The sequence below is a fragment of the Danio rerio genome, chromosome 10 (assembly GCF_049306965.1).
Source record: "Danio rerio strain Tuebingen ecotype United States chromosome 10, GRCz12tu, whole genome shotgun sequence".
Lineage (NCBI taxonomy): Eukaryota > Metazoa > Chordata > Actinopteri > Cypriniformes > Danionidae > Danio > Danio rerio.
The window spans coordinates 48492704-48510000 of record NC_133185.1 but is presented as its reverse complement, the minus strand read 5'-3'; the positions used below and the strand labels follow the sequence as shown (position 1 = coordinate 48510000).

Genomic DNA, 17297 nt, shown 5'->3' with positions numbered 1-17297 from the left:
AAATACCTATAAGTGTAAATTATATCTATAAACTATATATTCATATTTCATATATAACATCGTTTTCTCCCATATTTAGTAAAGTCGAGGGTTTAATAAAATAAAGTGTATCAAAATTATTACGCCTGCGCAATTTGCCCCCCACCCCCCCAATAATGAAATCTACATTTAGGCAGAACAATTTTGGATTTTTGGGCTACATCTTTCTCCATTATCATTGGAGGACATGCCCCCCTACTGCACATTGGCTACATTTTTGTCCTCCAACGTCATCAGAGAACACGCCCCCTACTGCTGATTGGCTACAACTTTCTCCTCCCCATCATAGGACACGCCACTTCTGCTGATCGAATACATCTTTCTCCTCCCCATCATTAGAGGACATGTCCCCTACTGGCTACAACTTTCTACCCCATAATTATTATAGGAACGCCCCCAATTGTTGATTAGCTAAAATGTTCTCCTCTCCATCATAAGAGGACACGCCCCTATTGCTGATTGGCTACAACTTTCTCCTCCCCCATCATTAAACACCCCCCTACTGCAGATTTGACCACAATTTTCTCCCCCAAAATTAGGACACACCCCCTACTGCTGATTGAATACAACTTCCTCCTCCGTGACCATAAAAGGACACACCCCCTACTGCAGATTTGACCACAATTTTCTCCCCCAAAATTAGGACACACCCCCTACTGCTGATCGAATACAACTTCCTCCTCCGTGACCATTAGAGGACACACCCCCTACTGCAGATTGGCTACATTTTTGTCCTCCAACGTCATCAGAGAACACGCCCCCTATTGCTGATTGGCTACAACTTTCTCCTCCCCCATCATAGGACACGCCACTTCTGCTGATCGAATGCATCTTTCTCCTCCCCATCATTAGAGGACATGTCCCCTACTGCCGACTGGCTACAACTTTCTACCCCATAATTATTATAGGAACGCCCCCAATTGTTGATTAGCTAAAATGTTCTCCTCTCCATCATAAGAGAACACGCCCCCTATTGCTGATTGGCTACAACTTTCTCCTCCCCCATCATAGGACACGCCCCTTCTGCTGATCGAATGCATCTTTCTCCTCCCCATCATTAGAGGACATGTCCCCTACTGCCGACTGGCTACAACTTTCTACCCCATAATTATTATAGGAACGCCCCCAATTGTTGATTAGCTAAAATGTTCTCCTCTCCATCATAAGAGGACACGCCCCTATTGCTGATTGGCTACAACTTTCTCCTCCCCCATCATTAAACACCCCCCTACTGCAGATTTGACCGCAATTTTCTCCCCCAAAATTAAGACACACCCCCTACAGCTAATCGAATACAACTTCCTCCTCTGTGACCATTAAAGGACACACCCCCTACTGCAGATTTGACCACAATTTTCTCCCCCAAAATAAAGACACACCCCCTACTGCTGATCGAATACAACTTCCTCCTTCGTGACCATTAGAGGACACACCCCCTACTGCAGTTTTGACCACAATTTTCTCCCCCAAAATTAGGACACACCCCCTACAGCTAATCGAATAAAACTTCCTCCTCCGTGACCATTAGAGGACACACCCCCTACTGCAGATTTGACCACAATTTTCTCCCCCAAAATAAAGACACACCCCCTACTGCTGATCGAATACAACTTCCTCCTTCGTGACCATAAAAGGACACACCCCCTACTGCAGATTTGACCACAATTTTCTCCCCCAAAATTAGGACACACCCCCTACAGCTAATCGAATAAAACTTCCTCCTCCGTGACCATTAGAGGACACACCCCCTACTGCAGATTTGACCACAATTTTCTCCCCCAAAATTAGGACACACCCCCTACTGCTGATCGAATACAACTTCCTCCTCCGTGACCATTAGAGGACACACCCCCTACTGCAGATTGGCTGCAACTTTCTTCTTCCCTTTCTACCCCCCCCCCCCCCCTCCATTTATATAGCAGACACTTTTATCTGTAACTTATAAGACAGGATTTTCCAAAAGTATGGAGTGTTGATAAGAAAGTGTCTGGTGCATACGGAGAGGAGAATTTGTCGAATACTATAAGCTTTACAATCACTATAAAACATTTCATAAAGAAGAACTTACGATTTACGAAGAGCTGCTCCTCGTGGGACAGGACGCTGGTCAGGTGTCCGCCCTGCAGACGACACTCTCTTTCTGCTGCCTCCCATGTCCGCCGGTGGGTGAAGTACTTATAGCAGTGGCTCTGAAACTTCTGCCAACCAAAGTCGCACACCTCCGTATCTGAAAGTTCAAATGAGAGACATCGAGATATAAGAAACTAACATTTGAATGAGAATAAAAGCCGACGTGTAGCTTCCCTAACACAAGCACTATCAGCCTGTGCACTCCTATTCAAACGGCATAAGCTGCTGTAATGTAAAATAAAGAAAAACACTTTTATTTTTAAAAACAGGCTCATTTAAAGCTCTCCTAGAGTTAAATAGTTAGGTTTTACCATGTTTGCGTACATTCAGTCGATTTTCGGGTCTGATAAGAACACTTATAGCTTAGCTTAGCATAAATCATTGAATCAGATTAGACCATTAGCATCTTGAAATTAGATCATTTTTCTATTTAAAGCTTGACCGTGGCTGTAGTAATAGCATAATGATATATAATGAAGCAGGTGGTCTCATTAGAGGTCACCTAGCTGGGGAGTATATTCAGCCGCTGTGTAATATCATTGCGCTGCTTCAGCCATGGTACAGCAGCAAAGTTCCCTTGGTTATGGCTGTTTCTCAATTCCAAGAACGCAGAGAACGGACTTGCGTTCTTGTGGAGAGCGGTCTTGCCAGGTGTCCTCGGAAGAACGAACTCAGGAGACCACAAGGACAGATAATGCGTCTTTTGAGAAATAGGATGCTGCGTTCCTCTTGATGGTCACATGACCTTCACACGTTTTAAATGGAAATTAATTAAACATTACAGCACTCATACAACGATTTATTGTTTCCCCCCTCTTCAAAATATATACTTTGCATAAAAACATTATAAATATACTCTGCACAATATAAATAAAACAAATTGTAATACGAAATTCATCAAACAAACACAATTAATGTGTTTATCCCTTTATTAAGATGTCCATGGTAATGTTTACTTTCACCGTTTCATTTAGGGAAACTCCTGATGTAAATAAGTGATATCTCTGAACTTGAATAATAAATCTAAATAAAATGCTGCGCTTCCCACCTCCAGCCGCAATGACTTCTGGGACTTCCAGAGCGAGTTCGGTGCTCAAGTCTGCATCGGTGCGTCCTCGATATCAAGATCACATCCGGGAAGTTTCACGCGTCCTCCGTACTTGCGGTCTTGAGTATTGGAACTGAACTTAGGCAGCTGATGATGACGTTTCACGAGAACACGAGGACGCAAGACCGCTGAAGAACGCATATTGAGAAACAGCCCTTGAGCCAGCAGCTAGCTTTCTGCAACTAGCAGTCAGTACCTGGATGGAGACCACATGGAAAAGCTAGGTTTCTGTTGGAAGTGGTGTTAGTGATGCCAGCAGGGGGTGCTCAATCTGCAGTCTGTGTGGATCCTAACGCCCCAGTATAGCGACAGGGACTGCTCAGTGAGCGCCGTCTTTTGGATGAGACGAGGTCCTGACTTTCTCATTAAAAATCCCAAGATGTCCTTCGAAAAAGAGTAGGGGTTTAACCCTGGCATCCTAGCCAAATTTGCCCACTGGTCTCTGTCCATCATGGCCTCCTAAAGGCTGATTTATACTTCTGCGTCAAGCGCACGCGTATGCTACGGCGCTGACGCATAGCCCTTCGCTGTGGCCATCGGCGTCGCTGACGTGCACCTCTCAAAAATGTAACTACACGTCGCAACGACGCATAGCGCAAGCTCTGTGATTGGTCGGCTTGGTAGCGCTGACGAGTCTGGGCGGGACCAAGAGCCGCGCGAATGGCGCGAGCCAAATGAAGCGATTGTTTACAAGTGCGGAGTCCCGAGAAGGAGCTCCGGATGGAAAGTTTTGTTTTGTGTTTACCTCATAGTTTAAAGTTGTTGCACGTCCGCCGGTTCCTGCCTCAAAATGAGTTTGAGCCACTTGTACATCCAGGAAGTGTTCAGGAAAAGCAAAACAGTAGCAAAGAAACTCGACATTTACAACTCACTGCCCACTAGCGTTTTGGAAGTGTTAATGCAGACCAACAGAGACAGCGGCAGAAGTATAAATGCACAGCTACGCGCAATGCATACGCCGTGGGTTACGCCGGTCACTTGATGCAGAAGTATAAATCAGGCTTAACCCTCCCCATATTCTAATTGGCATCACTCTGTCTCTTCTCCACCGATCAGCTGGTGTGCGGTCTTGCACAATGTGGCTGCTGTCGTGTCACTGCACACTGGTGGTGGATGAGGAGATTCCCCCCTATGTGTAAAGCGCTTTATAAATGTAAGGAATTATTATTATTATTATTATTATTATTATTATTAATATTATTGTTGTTATTATTATTACACTGAAATGCGAGTATAGTTCTGAAGCATATCAGCCTAAAAAAATAACAAATTTCCATAGTCCGTCATAGTACATGATGAAACTACAGAAGAGTCAAGCTTAAAATAGGAAAATTATCCAAACTCTGGTCAGTTTTTAATGAGATGCTAATGGTCTAATCTGATTCAATGATCTATGCTAAGCTAAGCTAATCTAAAAATGTTCCCCGCCATACTCAGAAAGGTAAAACTGTTTAACAGGGAGTTGTAAAATTAGACTGTTTTTAAAAAAGCAGTGTTCCTTTAATGGACGCACGCAGCGGCGCGGTAGGTAGCACTGTCGCCTCACAGCAAGAAGGTTGCGGGTTCAAGCCTTGGCTGGCTCAGTTGCCGTTTCTGTGTGGAGTTTGCATGTTCTCCCTGCCTTCGCGTGGGTTTCCTCTGGGTGCTCCGGTTTCCCCCACAGTCCAAAGACATGCTGTTACGACTGAAGTTTATTTATTTGTTTATTATTGCGGTTTGTACTCTTTTTCTTTTGTCCCGCCTCCTTGCTGTTTTTCTGTTGTCTTATAGGCTCCCACGCCGGCGTGATTCCCTGCTCTGATTGGCTGATGGTCTACGAGGCCTGTATAAAAGGGAGCTTCCGGCAGGGATCGGAGAGCTCATTTCTGCTGCGTTCGGTGTTTGGAGTGGAGTTCCTGGGTTTCCCTCACCCCTTCGGCCGACGACCAACAATAATCAATTTTGTATTGATGACCATCCTATGCTTGAATAGTTTATTGAGAGTTTGAGCGTGTAGGGGTGACCTGCCTATTTATTTGATTACTTTTGACTTTGTTTATATTAGGGAGTCAGGTAAGATTCTTGTATGTTTTTTTTTTAAATAGTAATAGGTAAGTTAGTGGATTTATTTTATAGATTCTTTTGTTTGTTATTTTGGCCTGTGGTCACCCTGACGAAATGCTCGTTTATATAAACCCTATTTTTCTATAATAAATATCTTCATATATACTCTCAATTGAGTGTGTGAGTTTGGTTGTCGACCGAAGGGAATCTTTTGCTTTAAGTTTTGTTTAGTTTGGGAAATCCACCACCCCAACACATTTGTTTGTTCTTCGTTTATTATGCCCTTTTTGTTTCCCCTAGACTTGGGGCGTAAGACATGCGGTACAGGTGAACTGGGAAGGCTAAATTGTCCGTAGTGTATGAGTGTGAATAAGTGTGTGTGGATGTTTCCCAGAGATGGGTTGCAGTTGTAAGGGCATCCGCTGCTTAAAACGCTTGCTGGATAAGTTGGCGGTTCATTCCGCTGTGGCGACCCCAGATTAATAGAGGGACTAAGCCGACAAGAAAATGAATGAATGAATGTTCCTTTAATGAGAGTCACGGTGGCGCAGTGGCTAGCATGATCACCTCACAAAAAGAAGGTCGCTGGTTCGAGCCTTGGCTGGGTCACTTGACATTTCTGTGTGGAGTTTGTATGTTCTCCCTGTGTTCGCATGGGTTTCCTCCGGGTGCTCCGGTTTCCCCCACACGTCCAAAGACATGCGCTATAGGGGAATTGGGATATTCCAAATTGTCCGTAGTGTATGAGTGTGAATGAGTGTGTATGGGTGTTTCCCAGAGATGGATTGCAGCTGGAAGGGCATCTGCTGTGTAAAACATATGCTGGATAAGTTGGCGGTTCATTCCCCTGTGGCGACCCCTGATTAATAAAGTGACTAAGCCGAAAAGAAAATGAATGAATGAATGTTCTTTTAATTATAAAATTACAAGACATGTCACGTATGCCCTCGTCTTCAAGGTTGGGGGTTGATTGTTGGGCTAACGACCCCCACCTCATTAAAAACTAGATGTCATGAAACACCAATACGGTGCGGCTACATAACAACTTCAATATTAAATAGCCCTGGGAGTAAGTAAGACACATCACAGTAACATTTTGTATTGCGTTAAACATGAACAAGCTCATCTTTCATGTCGTGTATAAACACACAGAACCGAGTCTGTTTAGAGCTCTGCCATTAACCGAGTCGAGCGAAGCACTTTTTATTCTACGCCATACAATGAAGACCATCAACATTTAGCTTGGACTGGAACCCCCAGTGACCGCAGCGCTCAGTGTGAGCGCTCAATGCAAACAATGACATCTAATGAGGCTGGAAAGAAGAAAACAGCAGTAAACGAAGCCAAGTAAATCATCCCAGACACACACGGCCCATAGTGCTGCTTTCTTTAACTGATTACGCTCCATTACAAACTCATGCTGTCCTCTGCACTGAATGTCCAGCTGATTAGCAAAACTGCTATCGCAGCATAATGCATGTGGACGAACCACTGACGATCTACTGTAGTAATATCTACATCTACTCGACAATAAAAACAGTCCATTACTGAATAACTCAATTGTTTTAAATTGCATGACCTTGAAACATGTTCAAAGCAGAATATCTGACTTCAGCACTGTGTTTCAGATAAACAAGGACGTTCACTGAGCATGTTTCTGAAATATCTGCACACATATTATGGTATTTTAATGCTTTAGAAGAGTCAAAAACTGACATACAGCATCTTTAAACACGGCAAAGTAAAAATAGCAGTTTTTGTTTTATTTTTCCCCACTAAGCACACTGAAAAAAGTGTTGCATGCAGAACTGTTGCAAACAATTTATTTGTGTTGAATTTAAACAAATAAATTAAATTGAATAATGTTCAACTTAATTTGTTTGTTTAAATTTAACACAAATAAATAGTTTACAACCGCTTAACGTAAAAAAATTGAGTAAATCCAAGGAATCAACTTTGAATAATTTTTTTCAGTGCATCTTGGTATTTGACAAGGACTTTGGTTTTGTCTTATGGTCTTTTGACAATTTGTTAAAATACTGCATTTTTTATTACAATATCATGCAGCAGCTTGGATTAAATATGTTTTAGCTGTTACCGAAGGTTCAACATTGGCTTTACTGATCATCCATTAACTATAAAAAAGGGTCTCTCTTGTTTTTTACAGTCTGATTTGACCAATGTTTGGCTATAAAGCCTGAGAAAACAGATGTCCTCAGAGGTGATGTTTATGCATGGAGAAGATTAGCGCTGCTGACTAATGGCAGCAATATTTTGTATGAAGCTGGACGCGATCCATCGGGGGACCCACGCCCAACACCACCATCAAGACCGTGCAAGTGAGCGTAAATGTCAACCCATGAGAAGGTCAAAACACTCTTTAAAGTAAAAAAAAAATGCTTGCATCCGTAAGTCAGATGATTTATTTACACTGCACAAAGTGAAGAAGACTTAGGGAGAAGGGTTTTTTGGTCTACGAAAACTAAAACTAAGACTACACTGTAAAAAAATGCTGGGTTCAACACAATTCCTCCATGTTGTCCCAACACAAATTGATTGGTATTAAGTCATTGGGATAAACCCCTTGAGATGTACCATCTCATTTTCAAGGGGGTCCCACAATTAACCACAATCACATAATAACGACCCAAGAAGACAAAACATAATTTACACAACATCCAAAAAACATGACATAACATGAATAAAAAAATAAAAATATAAAATAAAGTAAAAGAAAAATATTAAAAAGAAAAGAAAAGGAGGGAGGGGAGGGGGGTTAAGTTAATTGTTTTCACAAATTTAAACAGATTGAACCGAGGGTGAAGCCAGAAGTTTTAAAGGATTGTCACGAAACACCAGAACACAGATGTTGACAGTCATATATGTGTCCCACGCTGCTAAAAACACTATTAGGACACATATATCTCACTAAAAAGTGAAAATTGGTTGTTTTTGCATTAATTTGAGCAATTTTCGTCTTCCAGTTTGAGAAGAAATTTTGAAGCTGAACCAGATAAACTCTGCTGTTAATTTGGGATTTCCGCCTGGATTTTGCCTAACCAAATTTAAAAGCTTCTCAAATCCACATGCAGAGGGGTAAATGCAAAAATTTGGTATCATTTTAGAGTAAACCCTTTGAATATTTAATTAAACACTATTAAAAGTGTTTAATATAACTGTATATGTTGTCTGTGTTACAAAAAAAAAGAGGCGCTTTTTGTATTTTTTTTTTTATAAAGTCAAATGTGAAAGTGTACCTTTTAGGTTGTGTGTGGTCTAGCATGCTGTAATTAATTTTGGTGGTTCCTGCACATGTCTGTAATCATAGGAAAAGAGAAAAATGTCTCCACCATAATCTGTGCAAAAGTTATTGTATTTCAACTGATGAGAGGTGTTGTACAAGCCACAGGGAGCGATCATTGTTTTCATATTTCACTATTCTTTTGTTTGATCAAACATAATTCACTGTGTTTGGAGCACATTAGACATATAAAAGGATTACTTATGCACATCACCTCAAAAACAGAGGAGAATGGCCCTGAAGCGCACAGCATAAGGTAAGAGATGACAGCTGTCTGTGCTATCTGGGGCTGCTTATTGATCATAAATGTATTGTTTTCACTTCTGCGCCATGAAAACACCGAGATTCATTCTTCAACTGTTTGATATGTGAATATAATTCAGTATAAAGAATGCTAGAACCGTATGAGCACCGGCAAGAGCTTTCATTTGAGCTAAAACGTGTACATGTGCCATATATGAACCATAGAAAAATCATGAAAATGAACCAATGTTCAATACCTAACTCTGGTATTCAAGATACTGTGCTTTTAAGTGTAAATAACTTTAGTACAGTAGAATAAAAACCAAAGTGATGCATATGTGCATAAAATATAGATTGTACACTTTCAAACGACACCACTTACGGGGGTCTGGTGCAATGCTCGCCCTTTAAATCTTAAAGCGAAAGTCCATGACGTCATGCAGTTTAACTGGTTAAATCCAGCCCTTATAAATTGTTTGCAACCACCTACCTTAAAAAAACTACATCTAATTAATATTTTTTTAGTGTAGAAAATGTTTACAAAATAAACACGAATCTAAAACTAACAAAAGCATTAATGGGACTAACTAAAACTACTGAAATGTAGATCAAATTTAAATTTAATTTAAGTGTTAGAACACTCATAAAACCACTAATAAAAGGAACTGAATGCAGGGTGCAAATTGCAGGAAGGTTTGAGGGGGATTGAGCCCCCTAATTAACACTTGATCCCCCCTGAAGGACATCAAAACAAGATGAATGGGGGGGGGGGGGGGATCAGCCCTTTAATAGTACGTTATAGCTTTCTCTGATCTCAGATCTCTATGTTAAATATTAATAATTAAAAATGCCTTTCCCTGAGATGGGTTGCAGCTGGAAGGGCATCCGCAACTAAAACAACTTGCTGGATAAGTTGGCGGTTCATTCCCCTGTGGCGACCCCGGATTAATAAAGGGACTAAGCTGCCAAGAAAATGAATTAATTAATTAAAAATGCATAATATAAATATACATTGGCCTAAAATGGTTTAAACCATTGTGAAAGCACAATCGCACTAATCAATGCTAGGAAAAATATTCAACAGTCTGAAACTGTCAGTTCTAGAGCACCGATAGACATCTGAAGAATTCACAAAACACATTTCTATCTGCATGTAGCCTAAAAAATTTTAAATGTATAGTTTGACCTACAGTAAACTCTAAAATAGTTACTAAACATCCCTCAAAAGACTGAAAACGTAGACATTTTATTAATAAATTAGATGTAATTCAAATACATTCATAAATTTAATTCACTGAAGCATGTATAACCAAACTATTGCTGAAAAAGTTAACCCCCCTGATCATCAAATCATAATTGGCATACTGATTAAATGCATAACCAGTATCAAAATAAAACGAATTTTAAAATGCTAAGCTAATATAACCCTGGTGTTTGGGTGTTTCTATACTGTGCCTTGTCCCCAACGTGACTTATGAGGCTCTCTGTGGACAAATAGCGACCATTAATTGATTCCAGCTGTTTGGGTCCGCAGTACAGACATATGTACCAATCACAATGGCCTTCCCACAATCCTAAAGGGCTTCACCTTTAAGTGAGGGAATGGGGAAAAGGGGCCAAAAAACTCCCAGCCCTGCGTCACGTCACCACAAGAGAATGACTTGACTTCATCGTGCTCGAACACTGTCCACAGCCATGTGAAAAAGGGGATCTTTGTTTTCTAGGAGTTGTCTGTTAGTCAAAACCACAACAGACAGTAAAAAAGGGGGATGCTCCCACTTTAAAGTGTTGACCGTTTTGATGGGTAATGGGAACTAGATGTGCAACTGCATGCTAATAAAACACGCTCTGTGTGTACATGCGATTTGTGCCATCACATTATAAATTTGATCCTCACTTCGAGCATATCCAAGGCAAACACAAAACAAGCATTCAGCCAATAAGAACAGATTATGTTGGGTTTGATTATTAGTTCCCCCTCGAGTCTTAAAGATGCTGTATGTCAGTTTTTGACTCTTCTAAAGCAGGGGTTTTCAAAGTGTGAGGCGCGCCTCCCCTGGGGGCGCCAGAGCATGTCAGGGGAGGCGCGGGGAAAATATTATATAATAAAAATATAATTATTAAGTTTAATTATTATATGTATTTTTTATTATATTTAAACGTTTTAATTAAACAAAGCTAAAAAAAAAAAATACATCAAAAATAAGAAAAGCTTTTTTACCCAGAAGGCCATAGCTGTGAATTTGCTTCTGTTTGGCAAGCCCGCCAACACAGGTATATGCCTGCTAATACAATGGATCGGTTTCTGAGACCCCCAGATTCAAAGCCTTCAAGTTCAGGGCTTAAACCCAAAAGACGACGATATGATGATCAGTATTTGAGTTTGGGATTTACATGGACAGGACCAGCTGATGAACCACGACCTTTATGTGTGGTTTGTCAAGATATTTTGGCTAATGACAGCATGAGACCCGCTAAACTTCGACTGTTTTGACTGGGATGGACAGTTCTTGGATCTGTTCTATTCATATTGAACCATCATCCTAGTTTTAAAAACGTTATATTAAAATACTTGTTATTACTCTGTAAATAAATGCACTTTCATGCAAATGATGATAAAAGTGAGTAAACAGTCTGACATCTGTCTGTGTCTTTATATATACTGTATATATATATATATATATATATATATATATATATATATATATATATATATATATATATATATATACAAGGGATGTAACGGTATCAGAATTTCACGGTACGGTAATACCTCGGTATGAATGTCACGGTACGGTATTTATTGAATCATTTACAGGAAAAACAAAACTTATGAAAATACTCCAAAAAAGTGCCAAAAGTGTCAATGACATACAAATTAGCCATCTCTCTGTTAGCTTTGAAACAGGAACTTCAATTTTAGTAACAAAAAATTATTAAACCATGTAAAAAAAATAAAGTTTCAATTTAGTATTGTTAAAAACTCATCACATTTAACATTTAATCACTCACTTAGATAGAGATGGGTTTAAAGGAAAATTATCATAGAAATATAATCTGGTAAAAGCTGGTATCTCTGGGTATTTACAATGTCCCCTGCAACAGAAAAAACCCTCTCATTTGGGACTGAGGTTTCTGGGACAAGAGAGATATGACTTGGCCCAGGTTGACAGCAGTGGGGAACGTTGTGCATTGTCTTTCCCCCACTTGAGAAGACAAACCATGAGTGAGATAGAGGTCTCTTTGCGGTACAAGTCAATGTCTGCATCAATCTGAACAGTGTGCTGTGTTTCTGCAGTCCCCATGACTGTTATTAGTCGTATTCCCCAACTTGCAGGCACGTGCACACATAGGGCTCAACCTGTGCAGTGCACATGCCCTTTTTAGTCTTGGATAGAAAATGCCCTTCCAAAACGATCAAAAGTGCCCCCGCGACGCGACACAACCTCAGCCCTTCAGTAGGTGCGCGACAACACCTCTCTTGAGTATGCGCGCTCAACCCCCCCTCGGCGCTTTACAATACGCGCGCGTCAACACAGCTGATCAGTACGCGCGCGACAGCACAGCTGATCAGAACTCGCGCGACAACACCGCTATTCAGCACGCGCGCGGCGACAACACCCGCTTTAGGTTCGATCATTTCCATCTTTTTTTCATCTCCGCTGCTAGCAGCACACTCCATTTCCGCATTACTGGATCTGTAGCGACAACAGACCGCAAAGGATTATGGCCACGCCTGGGCTGATGGGAATTGTAGTTTTCGCTACCTCCCGTTCGCTTCATTCGCCTGAGCAAATTTTCTCAGAAGACCTATAGTTTTACCGACTACGGTAATATCGAAAAAATTTTATATTGCGGTATGACGGTATTTACAATACCGTTACATCCCTAATATATATATATATATATATATATATATATATATATATATATATATATATATATATATATATATATATATATATATATATATATGTGTGTGTGTGTGTGTGTGTGTGCGTGTGTGTTTGGGAGGAGGGGGGCGCCAATGGATAAGTTGTGTCAAAAGGGAGGCCCACTGTCTTAGACTTTGAAAAACCCTGTTCTAAAGGATAAAAACATCATCATATGTTAGCAGATATTCAGGTATAAACATGCTCAGTGAACATTCCTGTTTATCTGAAAAACAATGCTGAAGTCAGATATTCTGCTTTCAACATGTGCAGTTCGTGCCGGAACGTCTGTCTTTGTTTTGGTCATTTAACCCGCCCACTCCCAGTTTAGCCAATTATATTTCAGCACCCCGGGATGCCTTGGTGAAAAACAGCGGCTGATTCTTAATATGATCAATGATAAATCATCAACTGCCAAAGTTCAGTTCCAAAATTCAAGACCGCAAAAATGGAGGATGTCTGAATGTTCCCCGATGTGATCTTGATAGAGGATGCACTGACTTGAGCACCAAACTCGCTCTAGAAGTCCCAGAAGTCATTGCGACTGGAGGTGGGAAGCGCAGGATTTTATTTAAGTTTATGACACACCTGCCAACATTCGGATCTTAAAATCCTGGAGATTTTATCCAGAGGTGCGCTGGGGGGTGGGTATGGGGGATGGGGGGGGGGGGGGGGGGGGGGGGTGGGGGGGGGGGGGGTCTGGGTCTGAAATACGGGACACTCACAGGAAAAACGGGAGTGTTGGCAGTAGAGGTGTGAACCTATACTGGTCTCACGGTTCGGTTACAATGATCATGTCATCGATTCGGTTCAATTCGATATCTCGAATATATCACACACACATACACACACACACACACACACGCCATGCATGCTTGCTTGCTCGTTTGCTCGGGAGCAATATTGTGAGACCGCCCACTCCTGTTAAAATTACACCAGCGTTACCGACTGCTCCCGCGCTGTATTCGGAAATTTATTCCCGCGCCGCATGAAATCTGGTCAGGTTCCGCGACAATGCACAGGTACAGCCGCAGCAATGCATACAGCCCAGAGGTGAAATGAAGTTCACTTTCATTTCCTCAATTGCAGAGAAATAGGGGTTTCTGCTGGAAGTGTCAGTGAAAGACCGTCCAGAAATCACACACATGAAGTGAAATTGTGCACAGTTTCTGCGTTTTTAAGTAGTTGCGCCTGAAGTGTTGTAAATACTTGCACTCGCCTCCCTCGCAACAGAGCGCATATGAGGTAAACAACGTCAGTACATAATAACCAGTTATGAGTATTACTCAAATTCGAATCGAATTACCGATTATTACTAATACCACGTCTGCATCGCGGTGCACCGAAGAAACAATTCATTTTGACACCCCTAGTTGGCAGGTATGGTTTATTATTAAAGTTCAGAGACATAGATTATTTACCTCAGGAATTTCTCTAAATGAAACGGTGAATATAAACATTACCATGAGAATCTTAACACATTAAGAGTGTTTACTTGCTGAAATTCATAATAAAATCTCTTTTATTTGTATTGGGAAAAGCATATTTGTAAATTCATTATGTAGAGTACATATTTTAAAAAAGGGAAAAACAATCAATTGTGGTACACTCTCAGAAATAATGGCACAGGGGCTGTCACTGGGGCAGAGAGAGAGAGAGAGAGAGAGTTTTAATTTTATTGCCATTTCAGCTTCTATGGCTATGTCATGGCAAAAAAAAAAAAAAAAACAGATCAAGGCTACCACATTTTATAAATACCACTTTTCTATATTTTTAAAAAAGTCCAAAAATTTAAGTCATTAACAGAAATAAATAATACACAAGGTAAAATACATAAATAATAATAATAATGATAATATAGATCAGGGGTTCCCAAACTTTTCAGGCCGCGACCCCCAAAATGACAATGCCAGTGACTCGTGACCCCCAATATCCTCTGAGGTGGTTATAAATACAGAAACCTTGCATGCAATGGCACACACACACCGATGGACCCAAGTCTATTCTTCTTTTAATTTTTTTTATGTATGAGAGCTGTAAATGGGCCACAAAGTTTAGCCAGGTGTTATGAAATCTGCTGCATCTGACGCTATTGCTGTGTCTTTAATACAATCCAATTACCCCAGGGGTTGCAATCCAATAGAAGTAGTAACTATAAGCTACTATAGTAACTATATATGGTATAAACAACTATTTTTTTCTCTTCAGAAGGTTATGGATAAAATATGGTAATTCTTATGGTTTAATAAAAATAAATAGATTTTTGGAAACCACCAGGCGACCCCCCTTCATTGCCCCAAGACCCCTCGGGGGGTCCCGACCCCCACTTTGAGAACCATTGATATAGATGATAAAAATCTAAAACAGTTTTTTAAGGTTTCCTTTTGATAAAAATTCAATAATTTTAGAAAGATTCACATTTTTAAAAATTCACTTAGAGTCTGTCCAGTTAAAAATTGTTGTCTACGAACATTAAAAATGGGGCATTCCACAATAATATGTTTAACAGTTTGTTTTTTGTTGCAATAAAGGCATTTTGGGGGTTATTGTAATCAAATCTCACTGCAAACTTTATATCATTTTATATATTCTACATAATTTATGTGGAATATTTTGTTTTACACTGAAATGACGCAATAACATGGAAGTGGTTTGTGTTGCAATATTGCAATTGTGTATTGTTCTTGTTAGCTTTAATTAGTTTCCCGAAGACATCTGAAAGTTACAACCGAATTTTAGGACTTAAACAAGTCATGCTATTGTAATAGAGGAGTATGACGAAGCGACTGGAGAAAAATGCACTCATCATTTACGTAGCCACACTAATTTGCCTGGGTTAATGCCAAGGCACTTGGCTCAGCTACGGCTCAGAGAATTGCTCAGCATTTGGTGTAATGGAAGAGGCAGTACTGTCGCTGACTGTGTGACCTTTTCTCTGAACCCAATTGTTGGCACAAATCTGCTTTCATTCCTCTTGACAGCAATACCACACAGCCTCTGGAGGATCAGGCCTGCCAGATGTGGTAAAAACTGTGTGGTTTGGTTTGTCCATGTTAACAGTTTGGATTGACCGCCTTATACAGTCCCCTTTGCTTCAGTGCAATCATTAAACAGCCATGGCTCGGTATTTAGACACTAGCACCTTAAAATCATAGCATATTCCACTCACCAGCTTTCAGTGAGTTGTATTTTATCCCACTTGCAGTGGAAACCTTGCACGTAATCAAGGAGCTAAATGTTTAAAATACACAACCCTCAGAGCATTACAGGAATAAACCAAAACATTTATACATTAGACACAGCGTTAGCATGAAGCAGATGTTGAATTGCTAGCATGATACAGATACACTCCCCATTTACCTGTAAGAAACGGGGATAGTACCTCAGTGTAAAAAAAAATTTTCTCTACCCTGACACCCCAAACTCCTGTGCACTCTGCCCCCTCTTTCCCCCACTTACTACAACTCTATGAACAGGTTTCTGCTCTGGGCCCCTCAGTAAAAAAAATTAATTCTGGTCCCACAAACCCTACTTGGGTCCTTCCAACCCAATGGGTCCTATTCACTCTGCCCCTCTTTCCCACCACTTACTACACATATAAAAGTGTAGTTTTATGCTCTGGGAGCTCTCAGTAAATCTGGCCCCCCAGACTCCACTTGGCTCCCTCTAAACTACTAGGCCCTATACCCTCTCCCCCTCTTTCCCCTCACTTACTACACCTAAATGCACAGTCTCTGCTCTGGGCCCCTTCAGTAAAAAAATCATTCTGGCCCCTCGACCCTACTTGGGTCCCTCCAAACCACTGGCACATATACACCCATATGCATAGTTGTCCACTTTGGTCACCCTCAGTAAAAATTGCATTTTAACCACCTGGATCCCAATTGAGTCCCTCCAAAGCACTGGGCTCTATACACTCTACCCCCTTCCCCCAAATTACTACACATAAATGCACAGTTTTCTGCTCTGGGCCACCTCAGTAAAAAAAAAAAATATTCTGACCCCTAGACCCCACTTGGATCCTTCCAAATCACTAAGCCATATACACTCTGCCCTTCTTACCCCAACTTACTACACCTACATGCACAGTTTTTTGCTCTGTGCCCCTGTAAAAAACTGCAATCTGACTCCCCAGACCCCACTTGGATCTCTCCAAACCACTGGGCCCTATACACTCTGCCCCCTTTCCCCAATTACTGCACCTACTGTATATGCACAGTTTACTGCTCTAGGCCCCCTCAGTAAAAATAAATTTTTACCCCTAGACAACACTTGGCTCCTTCCAAACCACTGGGCCCTATACACTCTGCCCTTCTTTCCCCCAACTTACTACACCTATGTGCACAGTTTTTGACTTTTGTCACCACCAAGTAAAATTATATTCTGACGTCTAAGCCCCACTTGTGTCTCTCCAAACCACTGGGCCCTAGAGACTCTGGCCCCCTTTCCCCCCACTTGCTACATCTATATGCACAGTTATCCACTTTGGTCACCCTCAGTA

General features: G+C 41.0%; 1 protein-coding gene across 1 annotated transcript in view; it reads right to left on the bottom strand.

Annotated features, from left to right (window-relative positions):
• vcanb (versican b) overlaps positions 1 to 17297 on the bottom strand; it is a 74496-nt gene that overhangs the window by 12417 nt on the left and 44782 nt on the right. The window contains 1 exon segment of the mRNA NM_214688.1: positions 2108 to 2266. Within this exon segment, the coding sequence (NP_999853.1) occupies positions 2108 to 2266 (159 nt within the window).